This window comes from Gigantopelta aegis, chromosome 8 (genome assembly GCF_016097555.1).
Source record: "Gigantopelta aegis isolate Gae_Host chromosome 8, Gae_host_genome, whole genome shotgun sequence".
Lineage (NCBI taxonomy): Eukaryota > Metazoa > Mollusca > Gastropoda > Neomphalida > Peltospiridae > Gigantopelta > Gigantopelta aegis.
The window spans coordinates 56,539,610-56,558,983 of NC_054706.1; the positions used below are offsets into that span (position 1 = coordinate 56,539,610).

Here is a 19,374-nt window from a genome sequence, read left to right on the forward strand (position 1 = left end):
CTGTTACCGTCCGCAATAATTTAAAAGCGTAGTATTATTATGAAGCGGTTTTGCCAATACGGTCTATTTCGGGCGAGATGTTTCCGTAACTCGCGTAACATGATAATAATACAATCAATCAGTCAATCAATCTTTATTTATGAATAATACAAAGAACATGGCACATTTTAAGACATAATTTTTTTTACTAAGAACATTTATACAGTCATGTGTGGACTTAAGTGAATAAAGACACATCTTGTACCTAAACATACAAATTTATACATATTTTAGATGGTTTAAAAATGAATATGACTATGCTATGATAAATAAAGCACAAAGTAGCAAAATTTAATTAATTTTTCCCCCGTTTTACTTTTTACTCCTTTTTTTTTGTTTTGTTAAAAACATAACTAAGAAATCCCTACTTTTTACAAAAGAAGATGTTTCAGTTTCGTTTTGTTCTATTCTACTCTGTTCAATATAAGAAAACATGTAAAACATGAACATTTCACACATTTACCCAAGTTTGAAACCCATTTTCTTTCTTTTTCTTTTAATTAAAATTTACAATACAAGAAATTGGAGTATCATCCCGCTGCTCAGTATTAAAATGGAAAACAACACTAATTTTCTTTTTACGTGTGACAAAGCTGGTGACCAAACAATATTAAAGAATATTGTGTGACAGAATTAAAAATAAAATAAATACAGTACCCCCAATAACACATCTTTAAAATTAATGGATGGATGGATGGATGGATGGATGGGTGGGTGGATGGGTGGATGGGTGGGTGGGTCTTTGGGTGGGAAGATGGATGGATAGATGGATGGATGGATGGATGAATACTTGTTTTATTAGTATGTACTCTACATTATTTTAAAGGGACATTCCCGAGGTTTCTGCAATTTTCAAGATGTTATCGACTAACAGAGACTTTTTAACGATTGTAATTGCATATCAAATAAATTTTTCTGCATAAAATGTTAGTGGCTGTATATTAAATGTGTTTTTGATCGTTATAATATTTGTACTAGGTTAAATTTCATTTTATTTCCTAAAATATTTTTTTTTCGCACGTACTAAATTATTTGAAAACTAAATCCAGTTTGGGTTTCCTACAAATATTGAGACGACCAGAAACACATTGAATATACAGACACTGATATTCTAAACAAGAAAATATATTTAATATGTAAGTTTAATAGTAGAAATATGTTATTAGTCGGAAACATCTTACAATGCAGCAAACTCAGGAATGTCCCTTTAAAAGTTGTTTAATTTTTATTTTATAGTACTTTATGTTCCATATGGGAAAGGAAATTTGTACGGAATTTACGCAAATAAATCTGATATTAATTACAATATAAACATTTTAGTTGTTCGTTTTTATGGTAAGCGCTAAGTGTTTTTTTTTCAATGTAAACTACTTTCAGTTATTCTTTCAGTTGTACTATCAAATTATAGTTAACTTAAGCATTCCTCTATTTACTTAAGTGATAAAGCTTCAGGAATTAATTGTTTCTGGTCGTTCTGGTATTTACTAAAAATTACCTTTTTTCAAAACAAAAATATATATTAATTTAATTACATCGAATAAATAAGGCCAACGGCTTTTGTCCATTGTATGGGAGATAATCCTTACTAAATAATTAGAAATTAAGGTTTCAAGAGTTATCTCCCTTAGATTATTATTATGTTTACATATAGAATTTTTATTATTAAAATCAGCGTAGTAATGCTAGTTTTATTAGGGGAAGCATACTATTATATAGAACTTATTTATTACACTTCATTACAAATTAATGCATTAAATATAATATCTTTCGTGATTTGTTATTAACTTTCCAGCTTCAAAATCATTACTCGAATTACACGTCCCACGCATGTGCGTTCGAACACGACCATTATTTTCAGACAAAACTTCCGGTATTATAGTGTTGACCATTCCAGAAAGTGTTGTCAAATCTTTGACACTGACAGTTGTGATCGAGTATCATATTCGCGCCGATTATGTTGCTCATGTTTGGTTACTGACAGCTGCCAGCCAACATGCATATAAAAGAGTACAGAATATGCATGCCTCTCACAGTTGAAGAGGTAAGCCATGGACCGATGGGGACTTGCTGAGTTAGTGTCCGAACCAAATTGTTAACAACTACGAAAAATTATGGAATATTCTTCAAGAGGGGTGAAAGGATAAGTCTTAATCTAACAACGTCATAACATGTTATGATATAAAAGCAAACGTGATGACGTCATATTATTTATTATTATTATTTTTTTTTTAATGATACCACTAGAGATCATTGATTTCATATTAATTGTGTCACATACTTTTGAGGCTTTCACCCCTCTTGAAGAGTATTCCATAAACAAGCAACATGGCAGACGACAGAAAACGGCATGTATTTTTTCCTATGCAATCTCAGCAAAGACGATATTGGCGACATCGTTGCAATCTCGTGTGTGGAATCTGTATATTCGTAGTGGTTTTTTTTGTGATTTGTGTCTGGACAAACTTTGGAGGAAATCTAACGGCAATTAAAGTTACATTCTCCGTATACCATATTATAACATCATGTACAAATGTGAAATACAAGCTCAAATGCACTTTTAAAAAAGTCGTGTGTGTTTGCTATGAACGGATATCGTCAAACGTATATGCTTGATTCGTCGCCTTTGCCGCCATAGCTTGGCAAAGCACAAACGACAGCCTGTTGTCAGTTTCAGTTAACACGTGCGTTTGCTGATTTCAAATTGTAGAGTTCGTCTCAAAAAATTAAAAGAGTTAAAACCGGTTTGATCTTGACAACTTATTATCGACAGTCGTACCTTCCTATTTCAAAATTGATATTTTATAAAATGTTAGTAGAACTTTCAAAGTTTAGTTTGTATACTAGTAACACATTAATCATGTATATATTTTAGAAATAAAATATACTAAAGTAGACAATGAACGTTTCACTTCTTAATTTTATGTATTAAAATTGACAAATTCAAATAAATATTATTTCGTTTGGAAAGGGTAAAGTTGGGGGGGGTAGGGGTTGTTTAACGACATCAAAGATAAAGCATACGATTTATTATTGCCCCAGCAGGCACTCTTAATGGGGAAAATAAAAATCACTGAGAAATTATCATGCATTGGTTTAACGTACACTACTATTGGACGATTTGACGCCAACAAACCAATCACCTTGTCGATACTAAATATGACGTCATCACGATTTGGCAAAGCACACACAATGATGTCACGTAGTTTAAAGAGTTTGTGTTTATGTCTTTCTGGTTTCAGTGTTAAACTTGTAATAAAATGGTTGTTTAATGCAATTTATTATAGATATTCTTTACAGAATATATAGAACTTTGGGCTTTGAAAATTATCCGTGAATCGTGAATAAAATACAAAGTTAAAGCAATACCCAGAACAGTAAAGTAGTTAACGTCGTTTCTATATACGTGGACGTGTAGCCGATGTAGGCTATATCGAAAATAAAGGCTTTTAAAAACCATACCTAGGGTAATAAATAGAATAACAAACTCGGTACCAGTTATTATCAAATTTATGTCCCTCGTGAAATACTTTTCATTTGTCACTCGCTAAAGCTCATGACAATTGAAAATTATTTCACTCGGGATATAAATTTGATAATAACTGGGAACTTGTTTATTATCCTCTATATAATCATCCGACCCCATACAACCGTAAATAAAATGTGTTGTGTGCGTCGTTAAATAAAACATATCCTATCCTTCCTTCCATCTACTGTTGGATGTCTAACATTTGGAAATTTTGACATATAATCTTAGAGAGGAATCGGGTGCATGTGCAGGAGGAGGGTATTGGAGGTCGAAACCCTTACTTGCCCAAGCTTAAAAAAATTTGAAATGTATTTTTGCGGGGAGCATGGCCCCATATAAACTTCGCTCAATGCAGTCTATAACCCCAACCCCGCTGAAATCCCTGCACGCGTGCCTTGGAAACCCGCTACATTTTTTATTTAGCAAGGGATCGTTTATATGTACCATCCGACAGACGGGATATCACATACCATGGTCTTTTATATACCCACCGATGGGGATCGATCCTAGACTGACTGCGCATTTCCAAAAAACACCTTTTTAGGTCTAAGTAATGAATAAAAATAACATATAGTCTTGAAAAATGTTAACGTAAATCGAACACAGTATCCTCTACCTCTACCCCTAGAGCGTTACGTAATTAATAACACCCCCTTACATGTAACACACATGGCAACAGCGGGCCACTGTCAAAATTTCAAGGCAAATCCCCCACCCACCGACCCCTGGAAAGGCGTTGTACCATACCTCTATGGATATAAATATGTTTTGGAGATATGAGACAGTTAAATTTGTTCAAAAATTGCGAAATCTCACGTGATCTCTTGTTGGGGAATTCTATACTTATGATAAGCCAATGAAAACCGAGATCGGTACGAGCCCGTCAAAAGTGTCACACTTTCAAAATCATGGCTTTGTTTTTAACCTGGATAAGCCAGCATAGTGAAACCAATGTGGAGTGCGGCGTCATATATGCACCAAACGTAATTGGATTTTCTGTTCTATATTCTTAAATAATAAAAATATTCCAGATACTGCCACTTTAAAGGTAGGAGAGTAATTTTTTGTAGTTGTTAACAATTTAGTTCGGACAGTAGTGAGTACTCTGTCGTTTGGGAGCATTTGGATGTTTATGATCGGTCTCTACTGTCAGAGATCACTGTATAGCAAAAACGAAATGGATGCCTAAAACCTGGTTGTCAAAAAGTCCCGCTCTAATAGTCTAAACCAATAATAACCCTATGTTTGATGTTGAATACCGTTATCAATGTTATGGTATTTAATAACCAATAATAACCCTATGTTTGATGTTGAATACCGTTATCAATGTTATGGTATTTAATAACCAATAATAACCCTATGTTTGATGTTGAATACCGTTATCAATGTTATGGTATTTAATAACCAATAATAACCCTATGTTTGATGCTGAATACCGTTATCAATGTTATGGTATTTAATAACCAATAATAACCCTATGTTTGATGTTGAATACCGTTATCAATGTTATGGTATTTAATAACCAATAATAACCCTATGTTTGATGTTGAATACCGTTATCAATGTTATGGTATTTAATTTTAACGGGACTGTCCTGAGTTTCCTGCATTGTAAGATGTTTTCAACTAATAAAATCTTTTAACGTCTAAAAACACGGATTAAATATATTCCATGTGTTTTTGGTCGTCTTAATATTTGTAAGAGGCCCAAACTGGATTTTGTCTTCAAATAATTTCATACGTACAATTTTTTTTTATTTTAGGAAATAAAATGAAATTTTACATAGTACAAACACTAGAATGATCAGAAACACGTTTAATATACAGCCACTAATAATTTATGCAGAAAAGTATTTTTGATATGTAATTACAGTCGTTAAAAAGTCAACAACATATTAAAAATTGCAGCAAACTCAGGACTGTCCCTTTAACGTCAAACACAGGGTTATTATTATATTAGAGCAGGAATCTTTGACTACCTGATGGTAGGCAGCCATTCCCTGTTTTTGCTACACAGTTATCTGTTTGTTATCTGCAAACTTGAAAATGTCCGTCTACAGGTAGCTGTCGAACGGCAGAGTATACTCGGGCTAACCATGGACATGATGAACTTGAAATTAATGTTGATGGTCTATTCTAAATTTAACTGTCTAAAGATAAATATTTTTGTTGCAGACTGCAGCTTTAATTTACCCTACTGTCATATGTCTTTCATCAATATTGGTTGGCGATACTTCTTATATTAGTAAGAACAGTCCAATGCATAGGAACAACCTCTGGATTAGTGTGTTGTGGGTGTGTGGGTTGGCACAGCAACAATAAATGCTGTTGCCAAAAAAGCAAATCTAGTCCAAGACAACAAATATCACTTGATCAGTATAAATTTTCAAAACAAAATGTTCTCTGTTATGTTATCTGTTTTTGTCTGTGATATATTGTAATGGTTGTGGTTGCAGTATCATATTGGTCAGCTGTACATGATCACAAAACACTGTCATGAGCAGAGTAACCAGGGCGAAGGTGTTGAGGTTGTGAAGAACGAGCCGTGCGAACATCCAGAACATGGGCGTGGCCAGTACACGGAGAAACGCATTTACCTGTCCAGGTAACTCAGCATACCTTTCACACAATAACACACCACATACACCTGTATCTCAATATCAGAGAAACATATTTACCTGTCCAGGTAACTCAACACACTTTTCACACATACAGTACATGAAGAAATACATTTACCTGTCCAGGTAACTCAGCATACCCTTCACACACCAACACACAACATACCAGTACACAGAGAAACACATTTACCTGTCCAGGTAACTCAGAACACCCATCACACACCAACACACCACATACCAGTACACAGAGAAACACATTTACCTGTCCAGATAACTCAGCACACCCTTCACACACCAACACACCACATACCAGTACACAGAGAAAGACATTTACCTGTCCAGGTAACTCAGAGCACCCTTCACACACCGACACACCACATACCAGTACACAGAGAAACACATTTGCCTGTCCAGGTAACGCAGAACACCCTTCACACACCAACACACCACATACCAGTACACAGAGAAACACATTTACCTGTCCAGGTAACTCAGCACACCCTTCACACACCAACACACCACATACCAGTACACAGAGAAACACATTTACCTGTCCAGGTAATGCAGCACACCTTTCACACCAACACACCACATACCAGTACACAGAGAAACACATTTACCTGTCCAGGTAATGCAGCACACCCTTCACACACCAACACACCACATACCAGTACACAGAGAAACACATTTACCTGTCCAGGTAACTCAGCAGACCCTTCACACACCAACACACAACATACCAGTACACAGAGAAACACACCCTGTCCAGGTAACTCAGAACACACACACCAACACACCACATACCAGTACACAGAGAAACACATTTACAGTTACATGTACCAGGAAAACATTTACCTGTCCAGCATACCCTTCACACACCAACACACCACATACCAGTACACAGAGAAAGACATTTACCTGTCCAGGTAACTTACTTGTACATGTACACAGAGAAACACATTTACCTGTCAGGTAACGCAGGTACACACCAACACACCACCCGCAGTACACAGAGAAACACAGTTACCTCAGCATACCTTTTACACACACATAACACACCACAATAACACACCACGTACACCTGTATCTCAGTAACAGAGAAACATATTTACCTGTCCAGGTAACTCAACACACTTTTCACACATACCAGTACACAGAGAAGCACATTTACCTGTCCAGGTAACTCAGCACACCTTTCACACACCAACACACCACATATCAGTACACAGAGAAACACATTTATCTGTCCAGGTAACTCAACACACTTTTCACACATACCAGTACACCGAGAAACACATTTACCTATCCAGATAACTCAGCACACCTTGCACACACCAACACACCACATACCAGTACACAGAGAAATGCATTTACCTGTCCAGGTAACTCAGCATACCTTTCAGACACCTACCTAGAGAAATTCATTTACCTGTACACAGAGAAACACATTTACCTGTCCAGGTAACTCAGCATACCTTTTCACACAATAACACACCACATACACCTGTATCTCAGTAACAGAGAAACATATTTACCTGTCCAGGTAACTCAACACATTTTTCACACATACCAGTACACTGAGAAACACATTTACCTGTCCAGGTAACTCGGCATACCTTTCACACAATAACACACCACATACACCTGTATCTCAGTAACAGAGAAACATATTTACCTGTCCAGGTAACTCAACACACTTTTCACACATACCAGTACACCGAAAAACACATTTACCTGTCCAGGTAACTTAACACACCTTTCACACATACCAGAACACAAAGAAACATATTTACCTGTCTAGGTAAATCAAACACCTTTCACACACCTAAACCTCACATCAGTGCACAGAGAAATGCCCACATAAAACAACACACACACACACACACACACACACACACACACACACACACACGAACATACACACGAACATACACACAAACACACACACACACACACACACATGAACACACACACACAAAAACAAAACATATTTCCCACTTTCCCATTCCCCAAGTCTTTTCCATTCTCTTCCACCTTCTCTCCCCCCCCACCCTTACCTTTCCCACCTTACCCCTTATCTTTTCCACCATTCGCACACCATGTCCCCATACTTCTCTTATCTTTCTTCTTCCACCTTCTCCCCCCACCCTTACCTTTCCCACCTTACCCCTTATCTTTTCCACCATTCGCACACCGTGTCCCCTTACTTCTCTTATCTTTCTTCTTCCATCCATGTCACTCCTGACCTTTCTCTCCAACCTTCCACACTCACCTCAGGTAATCTTTAGTCAGCCTACAGCAGTGCTCGAAATTTGTGACAGTAATCAACAGTGCTGCTCTGCTGAACAATCAAAGACTGTGGTATGTGCTATCCTGTCTATGGGATGGTGTATATAAAAGATCCCTTGCCACTAATGGCAAAATGTAACTGGTTTCCTTTCTAAGACTATATGTCAAAATTACCAAATGTTTGACATCCAACAGCCGACGATTAATAAATCAATGTGCTCTAGTGGTGTCATTAAACAAAACAACTTTTTTTCTTTCTCATCTATCGCCCTCTGCTTATCATTCTCATTATGTTAATATAAAAACTTTCCAATTTCTCCCACAAATTTCAATCTGTTTCGATCCTGTCTGTCAGTTTCCTCCGACTCTGTCTTCTGAGCTACCGGCCTCGGTGGCGCCATGGTTAGGCCATCGGTCTACAGGCTGGTAGGTACTGGGTTCGGATCCCAGTTGAGGCATGGGATTTTTAATCCAGATACCGACTCCAAACCCTGCAAGGCGCAATGGGTAGGTGTAAACCACTTGCACCGACCAGTGATCCATAACTGGTTCAACAAAGGCCATGGTTTGTGCTATCCTGTATGTGGGAAGCGCAAATAAAAGATCCCTTGCTGCTAATTGGAAAGAGTAGCCCATGTAGTGGCGACAGCGGGTTTCCTCTCAAACTCTGTGTGGTCCTTAACCATATGTCTGACGCCATATAACTGTAAATAAAATGTGTTGAGTGCATCGTTAAATAAAACATTTCTTTCTTTCCGTCTTCTGAGCTGTCCACACCATCGCCTACCTGTCTCAACTTCCTTCACGGGTGCAGTATCTGGTCTCTCTATATACTTCCCTACACCCACCTAACATCCTCGTTTATTGCTGCTAATAAAGCTTGTCTGACCCACAGCACTAACTAACAACCCCTGGTAGTAGAGTATAGTACATATAGGTGGTTACAAGCTATAGTGCCTCTTAACAATGCTAGAAACTAGCAACTACTGAACATACATTTTTGTTTTTAAAATCAGCAGTGCAGCTGCGAAATGTTGTTGGTTAATTGATATGAGGTAGCATTTTGATTATTATTGGGAATTTATTTGTTTACCATCTCTACTAAAGTTTTGTAGCGAGATGATCTAAATTTCAAAGGCTGCTACAGCAGTTATATATATATATATATATTTTACATACATCTATATACGGTAATTTGTGTTTATATTGTCGACTGCATTAATTATTACATATTTTCATTAAGAATTGTTTGTTGTTTTTGTGAATTTATCAACGTATAAAACTATAACAGGTTCAAATTGTACAAAATCGCGTAGTGTAGCAAAACGTATTGATACTAAATTTGTGACTGTTAGGCCTATACATCGAAAAATTCACCAACATTTTTTACAAACAATTTTTATAATTACAAACAACACTTGTATTTAGTTAAAAATACACAAACATCAGCGACTAACGTCCTTTCCATGACCTGTTTTACATAATGATGTCCCATTTGATGTATTGATGTCATCTTCTGAGGTTCATCGAAGGATGAAATTCACTTTTTAAGTGATGTCGTCCAGTCAGAATAGAGTAAATCATATAACTGTAAATGTATAGTTGTTAACGAATGCTTTCAGTGAAGGCCATGATCTACAGCTGCACTTTATTTATCAAATATGACATTTGGTATCTTTGCCATAGTTAAATTCAAGCCGTATACCTGTCTGTTTGGTTATAAGACTACATGCAGTGTTATTTTATTTATTTCAGTCGATTACCAAGTTGGCTGAAATCCATGATTCCCAGAATCTTCTATGTTACAGAGAAGGCATGGAACTTTTATCCATTTACTATTACAGGTAGGTAAAACATCTTAACAAAAAATATCAATGTTCTGCTCGTTAAATAGTGTGGTCATCATGGTGACTGCAATATACATTGTTCAAGTGTATATGAGTCTTTATATAATAATTATATGGTACTGTATAATATGGTCTTGTCTGCCAAGTCTATTCATCCATGAACATTTGATATTTGTGTTCTGTGATGAAAGAAGATGAAGGGAATGTCATGACACCTCAGCAACTTTAGTTATTTGGTATCTAAAATACGGTTATTTGATCTTGAGTGAGAAAACGTTAGTTTGTTTTGTTTAACGACATCACTAGAGCACACATGATCAAAAGGGCAATTCAACTGGCTTCCAGAATTCTTTTATGTTTTGGGTGGAAAAACCCAGTCTAGTGAGCAACTGCAAGCTAGCACACAGTCTTCTAAACATGACGATGCTCTAGGAATACTTTTTAAGATTTATAAAATTTTGTTTTGTATGTTATAGTTTTTAATTTTGTAATTTAATTCCTTGTTATTTTTTGTTATTTTTAAAGGGACATTCCCAAGTTTGCTGCATTGTAAGATGATTCCAACTAATAAAATATTTCTACGATTAAACTTAAAAATTAAATATATTTTCTTATTTAGAATATCAGTATCTGTATATTCAATGTGTTTCTGGTTGTCTTAATATTTGTAAGAAGCCCAAACTGGATTTTGTCTTCAAATAATTTTGTATGTACTAAAAAAAAAATATTTTAGGAAATAAAATGAAATTTAAACTAGTACAAATATTAGAACGATCAGAAACATGTTTAATATACAGCTACTAATATTTTATGCAGAAAAATATAGTTGATATGTAATTACAATCGTTAAAAAGTCTCCGTTAGTCGATCACATCTTAAAAATTGCAGCAAACTCAGGAATGTCCCTTTAAGAAGCTAAGATATCAAATTATTTACAGTTTGTATTAATGTCATATTTTTGGCTTTCTTTTTTTCTTTCCATATTTGCCGTGGATCATCTTTTACACAGAATATACTGTAAGTCATTTATACGGTGATTTATTTTGAAGTAAGGAATATTAAAGTTTACATTATTGATTATCTTTACAGAGTTCTAACAGGAAGTCATACATGTAATTATATAAGTAATACTCCAATTTAACACTGCTGTTGAAGTGCTTCTAAACACACTTCCAGTGTATTGTTATTAGTAAACTGTTTTAAATTAGGATAAATTCCAGGTTTAGCATTGTTCTTAAACTGTTCTAGGATGCACAGGCCCAAATCTAATTGTTGAAATGGAGGGGTTTTTTAGCCAAAAGTTAGCTAAAGTTGCATAGTTATTAGCAGTAGTGAGAAGTCAAATTAGCCATAATATTTTGGATTTAATTGATTTCAAAAACAAATCCCAAAGCATGACCCCCAACTTGTTGTCATACAAGTAGTTCACATAACACGTTGACGGTCTGTATGTTTTACATTGGCGCCATATATACTATACAACAACAAATCTCTGATGTCACGTCGTTTGCAGTGAGCACTCAAACGTTGCTTAGAATTACATGTAGTTCTTGGCAAGATTTATTTAAGTAATGCCAGAAAATACAAATTTATTACTGTCATTTTAACATAACAATGACACATTAATTATAAGTTACTTAATACTATCTCATTTTAAATGACAATATTCAATTGTTGTAATTAAATGTTATAATTGATAACGAAATATTAGGATTAAGACCGTGTGTGTAATTTGGAACATTTCCGAATGAATGCAGAACATGATTGATGAAACACAACAAAATGTTAACATTGCCTAATTTGACCACACTTCTCTTCTTCCCCCTGGGATGGGAGAAGTCACTTCTCTTACTTTTTCAATTCTAGTTTGGGGCCTGAATACATTTTCATTTTGGCATTGTTCTTCAACTGCTTTAGGATAAATTTTCAATTTAGCATTGCTCTTAAACTATGTTAGGATGAAGTTTCCATTTAGCACTATATTACATGTATATAGTTAATTTTCCAATTTAGCGTTATTGGTAAATTGTTGCTTTTGATATTTTCAGTGTTCATTCATTCCAAGGTTCTCCATTCACATAGACACAGTTTACCAAGATAATACTGGCATATCTGAAAATGTAAGCAAAATGGACATATATATATATATATATATATATATATATATACTGAACAAAATAAGAAACTTCCGCTAACTTTGTTTGAACATAACTTGATGAAAACAAACCGGGGGAATAATTGTTATATATGCGTTTAAAGAGTGTTCCATGATGCATCGTTTGGTGCAAAAATCATGGCCATAGGTTAACAGAAACTGGGAGAAATTTTGACCAAGTGTGGTAGGGGTTAAAAATAAAAACACCCACTTAATAACTGGTATGACCACCTCTTGAATTGACCACTGCAGTGCATGGCAGGCGCATAGAATTGACTAAAGTGTTGATTTCTGCCTGTGGAATATTGTTCCATTCCTGAATGAGCGCTTGACGAAGTTCGTTGACGTTAGCGGGTGGGTTGGGACAACGCCTCAATCGTCTGTCCAGACAATCCCAGGCATGCTCGATGGGGTTGAGATCAGGACTTTTAGTGGGCCAGTCATCAATGAAATCAATGTTATTTGTCCTAAGAAAATTTACAGTGTCTCTAGCTGTATGAGAGGTGGCATTATCATGCTGAAAAATCGAGATGTTGGCGTTGTTATGGAACAGGAATGATGTGATGAACGAGAATGTCATCGCGGTAACGTTGAGCATTTAAATTGCCATCAATGACGACTAGTGGTGAACGATAACCATGGGCAGTGGCTGCCCAGACCATGACAGAACCCCCACCCCCGAAACAATCTCGTTCAAGAACACAACAGTCAGCATAGCGTTCATTTCTCCAACGGTAGACGCGCACCCTGCCATCACCACGTTGTAAAGAAAATCGGGATTCATCTGAAAAAAGAACGGTATTCCAGCGTCGCCGTATCCAACGAGTGTGTACACATGCCCAATTAAGACGATTTAGACGATGACGTTGCGTTAAAACGCATCCGACGTAAGGACGTCGTGCATGTAAACCATTCTCCCGCAGACGATTACGAACAGTTTGCCCACTGATTCGGTTATTGTGAAGCCCAGGTGTGTTAGCAGCAGTAGCAGTGGCAGTTTGGAATCGATTGCGCAAATGTGTGTTCATGATATAGCGGTCTTGACCACGTGTTGTAACACGCGGACGTCCACGAGGTGGCAAGTCGTTGGTGCTTCCTGTCGTTCGAAATCTTACGCGAAGATTTCGTATCGCTCGACTAGAACTCCCAACATGCCTTGCAACGTCTTCTGTCGACATGCCAGCATCAAGCATGTCAGTCACCCGTTCGCGTAAATTATTGGGTATTCTTGGCATACTAAAAATGCTACAATGTAAAAAACTTTAATTTTTTTTACAAATTTTGAAGCGTTTTCGTTCACTTGACAACAATGTCAGTAAGACAAGTAAAAAAAATTGACTGAATACTACACGGGACATGTCGAACCATGCATGCATGTGCAAATTGAATTTCACGTTGTCGACGATTAACAGTGCAAAAATAATCAATAAAATTCATGAATCCTGATAATACAGCTCAAGGCTAATACTACCTATATAATTTCATTACACAATGAATTCTTTAACACAACAACTACTATATGTACAAATCGGAAGTTTCTTTTTTTGTTCAGTATATATATATATAGTTACAAACTCTGATTTGTATAGATGATACAATGTGTTAATTAAAGTACCTGTGTAACTGTTTTATTTTGAGAATATTTAACACTGAAATTATAACAAATGAGACATGTATGCAGTTTATTGGAGCATAGTAAAGGTGGTAATGAGTTGTTTTCATCCATGACTCTCCCATACAAAAATTTGTTTAGATTGGGGTTAAAAAACTTAATAATAAAAAATAAAAAAAAAATATATATATATATTTATAATTGTAATTTATTTAAGAAAAGCTGTTCTCACATAAGTTTGTGGATGATTTTTTTTGGTTCATACCCAGATGAACGCAAAAGAAATAACAGACTTATAATTAAATTTGAATCATACTTGCTAATAATAACACTGAAACTTCATACTTTATTTTGAATTATTTTTGGTCCATAAACAATAATGCACAATAAGACAGCGTGCCCATTTAAAATGATGTCATCAGATATGATGTTCCCTGATGATGTAATGTTTACATTCATCGAGAAAGGAACAAACTCCCGTTGCTACATCTAGACCATTGGGATGACATTATCTTGTAACGAATATAACGGTAATTTAATTATATACTAGTAATGAAAAAATTAAATAAAAAGGTCAAGTATTTAAATGACACAATAAGTGGGTAATAAAAGCAAAAACTCAAATTTCTCTAAATAATTTTATAATAATAATACTCGGTGTAGGATAACCTTTATTTGAAGAAAAACTCATTCATTTCCTTTTTTCCTTCCCTTTGATTTGATTTGTAACAGTACATGATAAAGCTATATAAATTTCAGCTCAATATCTGGAGGTGTTGCAAAATAAAAGTCAAGATTTTCTTCTTCTTTTCTATCCTATGTTCAAGGACCACAACTCTCTCAATAATCAGTAAATGGACATGAAAATCAAAGTTGATCTGTAACAGTAAATGATAAAGCCATACAAACAATTTCAGCTCAGTATTTTTAGGCATTGCGAAAAAAAGTGTGAAAAACTGTATGTGGGACAGAAGGACTCCCTGACAGACAGACAGACAGACAGTCAGACAGACAGTCAGACAGACAGACAGACAGATGGTCAGACAGACAGACAGTCAGACAGACAGTCAAACAGTCAGACAGACAGTCAGATAGACAGACAGACAGACAGTCAGACAGACAGACAGACAGACAGACAGAAGGACAGATACAGAACTTACAGTCCCCTCCGGTTGGACTGGTTGGGGCTAATAAGAGGTTAGGTGAAACACAATCTAATTAAAATTAGCTCCACTATTACATGTGGATCTAATGGCAGCACGTTGGAGCTCATGTCCAGTTGACATTTCATTCGACCAATCAAAACCTCACTTGCAAAATCATGCCAGTAATTTGAAAAGAATTTGAAAACATTCGGGATTATGCCGAGGGTATACAAAACGATTCAGGTGAATTATAAAGTATGCCGGAAACTAATTGCCATATAAAAATTTATATAAAATTTGTTTCAAGATGAAAAAAAAACCCCGTGATGGTATAGCCATAAAATCTGTTTATACTAGTATACAATCCAGAGTTTATTACTGCACTTTCCCCCCTGTTTTTTCAGTGTTGAAATAAACCAACAAGTTAGCCTATTGCATAAATAGTCTTGGCCGATATTTTTAGAATTTGTATGCTCCCGAATAACGCTATAAAAGGCAAAGCGTAATTGGTCGATATTTAAATTGTTATTTATAGATGAAATGTCACCTGGACAAGGGAGTCCACGCAATGCTGTTAGATCTACTAGCAGACCCAGTACAGCTAATTTTAATCAGATTGGGTGAAGCAAACTGTTTATTAAAAAAAAAACCCCCCAAAAAACCTGTATACACATGTACATTTAGATGATTCTGTTTTAATCTATATTGAAATGACAAATAAACCAGATTATAGCTCTGAGTAAAAAGCCCAAATTGTTGATAAGGGTTTTCATTACTTTTTAGAGTTTAAATCTGCCACCAGAGGAGCTGGATGTGCGTGAGGTTGACAATGTTGACATTGTGTTCGACGCAGTGCCAGAAAAACACTACAAACCAGAAGAGGTTCGTATGTTACCATAGCAATACACTTTAAAACCAACCAAAAGGATTTTTTTAAATCAATGACTGTTCGGTGTCAAGAAGATATTTTTTCATGCTGGGATGTCATTAAATATTATTCATTCCTTCACTCATTTGTAAATTCAATAATTCATCTGTCCATCCGATCATTCATTCATTAATTCAAGTATTCATTCAATTATTCATTCAATTATTCATTCATCCATCCATCCATCCATCCACCCACCCACCCACCCACCCACCCAGCCAGCCAGCCAGCCAGCCAGCCAGCCAGCCAGCCATCTATCTCTTCCATCCATCCATCCATCCATCTCATCCATCCATCCATCCCTCCATCCCTCCATCCACCCCTCCATCCATCCATTTATCCAGCAATCCCTCCATCCATCCATCCATTCATCCAGCGATCCCTCCATCCATCCATCCATCCATCCATCCATCCATCCATCCATCCATCCATCCATCCATCCATCCATCCATCCATCCATCCCTCCAGCCATCCAGCCATCCATTCATTGTCAGGTTTTACAGTTACTATACTACACTTGAGACTATTTGTTTTAGTCTCCAAACCTTCAACCTATATTTTCGCATAATTTGTCTGTTTTACATAATATGGTAATATATTGTGTTATTTTTTTATTTTTTTTAGGATCTCAGAACATTTATATCCAAAAAGACTGGCCGAGGCCCAATGAAAGAAGATTGGAAGGTTGTTTACTTTTCTGATTTCCACACATTTATTTGACCATGTTATCTAAGTGGTGGTGGTGGTGGGGGGGGGGCAGTTGTAGCTCAGTGGTGCAGTGCTCGCCTGATGTACAATTGATCTAGGATCAATTCCTGTCAGTGGGCCCATTGGGCTATTTTTTGTTGCAACCAATGCTCCACAACTGGTGTAACAAAGGCTGTGGTATGTACTATCCTGTCTGTGGGATGGAACATATAAAAGATCCCTTGCTGCTAGTTGAAAAGAGGAGCCCATGAAGTGGCGACAGTGGGTTTCCTCTCTCAATATCTGTGTGGTCTTTAACCATATGTCCGACACCATATAACCGTAAATAAAATGTGTCATTAAAACTTGCCGGGTGGGAGCCGGTACCGGGCTGTGAACCCTGTACCTACCAGCTTGTAGTCCGATGGCTTAACCACGACACTACCAAGGCCGGTAGGTAAATAAAAAACTTACTGCCCTGTCTTCAGATAGGGAAAGTGAATTTAGAAGATCTGTTGTCTTTGTTTTGTAGTAGTGGTCTTCGTGGCCACAGCAGGTTTCTTCTCTTACTATCTAGACCCAGTGTCATGGTACCCATATGGTAGACACCAAATGGTGTAGTAGTTTAAGATGTGCTGAGGTGTCATTATTAAACACGGTTGATTCTTTCTTTCCTGGGGCTGGACCCACATTTTTGAAGCCATCGTAGCACAACGAAATCGTAAAACCATCATAGGTTGTGACATCACTACAGCACATGCCATAGTGACGTCACAATTTACGATGGTTTTACGATTTCATAGGCTAAGATTGCTTCGAATTAGTTCCGTCAGTAGAACGATCGTCTGAGGTGCTTGGGTCATGGGATTGAATCTCATTGGCAGACCTATTGGTGCTAATTCCGTGGGTCATGGGATTGAATCTCATTGGCAGACCTATTGGACTAATTCCGTCAGTAGAACGATCGTCTGAGGTGCTTGGGTCATGGGATTGAATCTCATTGGCCGATTGGGATTTTTCCTGTCCCAAACAGTGTTCCACAACTGGTCTATTAAAGGCTAATGTACGTGCTGTTCTGATTGTAGGAAAAGTGTGTGTATAAGATCCACTGCGGCTGATAGAAAAATGTAGCAAGTTTTCTCTAAAGACTGTGTCAAAATTATAAAACGTTTGACATTCAGTAGTCGATGATTAATTAATCAGTGTGCTCTAGTGGTTAAACAAAAACGTTTAACTTTTTTTCTTTCCAGTTGCGGTGACTACGGTGTTATCTTTCGTGTTTACATGTAGTTCCTAAATCAATAAAATCAATAACATTTAATTTATTGTTGCATCAGATTCTGTGAATGTTCATCTTGGAACATATTTAAAACCAAAACAAAATTATCATATTAAATTTTTATTTTATTTATTTTTCATTTTATTTTTGAAAAAGGAACTACATGTAGATTAATCGTGTTTTATATCATGTTTTGAAAAAAAGTTATGTTTTTTTTAGTTTGCATTGAGATGAACATCACAGGGTTTTATCACCTATGTTTCTAAACTCCAATAATCAGCACCATTCCCCACCATTCCTCAAAAGCTGTGTTGTTTTTTATTTCCCAATCAACGTAAATAATTCTAATTTTTTAAATATTATATTAAGGCATATTTTTAAAACAGTACATAAGACTAGGTATTAATTTGAATAAATACAAGTATATGTATAGCATTAGCCTTTTCGAATCTAACAAGGCTTACTAAGATGTTTTTTAAATGAAACTGAAAATTCCCCAGATTTTGTAAAACAATGCTAAAATTCCCAAAGTCAAAGCCATGGGTGTCAAGTCAAATTTTAGAAATAAAACCCTGCATCAATAGGTGCAATTGTGAGTGACACCAAATCAGTTTATGGAATTTTTGGTTTTAGAAATCTATACACGGTATATTTTAGCTACTCTTAGTAACACAACAACACCATGACTCGGAACGTAAAGCCCTGTCCTAACTGGCTGCGAGCGATTATTTTAGAAATCATTGATTTCCATTGCCGCATCCTAACTGCACGTGTGCGATGCGACAGATTTATATCAATGATTTCTAAAATAATCGCTTGCATCGCTCACATCGCTCACATCGCATGTGGCCGGTTAAGATACAGCTTAAGAATTTGTTACATACAGCAATTTTGAATTTTTTTTAAATGAGGCAAAATGCTCACTGATGGCAATTTTGAACCTGCCTACAGCAATTTTAAAACCAGTAACCAATGCAATAAATAAATAAAAAATAATTATCCCTTCAACCGATGGCAATAATTTTTATCCAGCAGGAAAAAAATTATCATTGGAAAAGTCCCTGTCATATATGTATGGCAATTCATATCGCAGTGATGGCAATTCATATCGCAGTGATGGCAATTCATATCGCAGTGACGGCAATTCATATCGCAGTGACGGCAATTCATATCGCAGTGACGGCAATTCATATCGCAGTGACGGCAATTCATATCGCAGTGACGGCAATTCATATCGCAGTGACGGCAAT

At 36.2% G+C, this 19,374-nt stretch overlaps 1 protein-coding gene across 1 annotated transcript in view; it reads left to right on the forward strand.

Moving 5' to 3' along the window:
* Positions 1 to 1,941: 1,941 nt before the first annotated feature.
* LOC121378225 (cytoplasmic phosphatidylinositol transfer protein 1-like) overlaps positions 1,942 to 19,374 on the forward strand; it is a 30,271-nt gene continuing 12,838 nt past the window's right edge. The window contains exons 1-7 of the mRNA XM_041506302.1: positions 1,942 to 2,080; positions 6,021 to 6,169; positions 10,227 to 10,315; positions 11,328 to 11,335; positions 12,367 to 12,438; positions 16,014 to 16,112; positions 16,783 to 16,842. Of these exons, the coding sequence (XP_041362236.1) occupies positions 2,033 to 2,080; positions 6,021 to 6,169; positions 10,227 to 10,315; positions 11,328 to 11,335; positions 12,367 to 12,438; positions 16,014 to 16,112; positions 16,783 to 16,842 (525 nt within the window). The 5' untranslated portion in view covers positions 1,942 to 2,032. The remainder of the gene's footprint in view (positions 2,081 to 6,020; positions 6,170 to 10,226; positions 10,316 to 11,327; positions 11,336 to 12,366; positions 12,439 to 16,013; positions 16,113 to 16,782; positions 16,843 to 19,374) is intronic.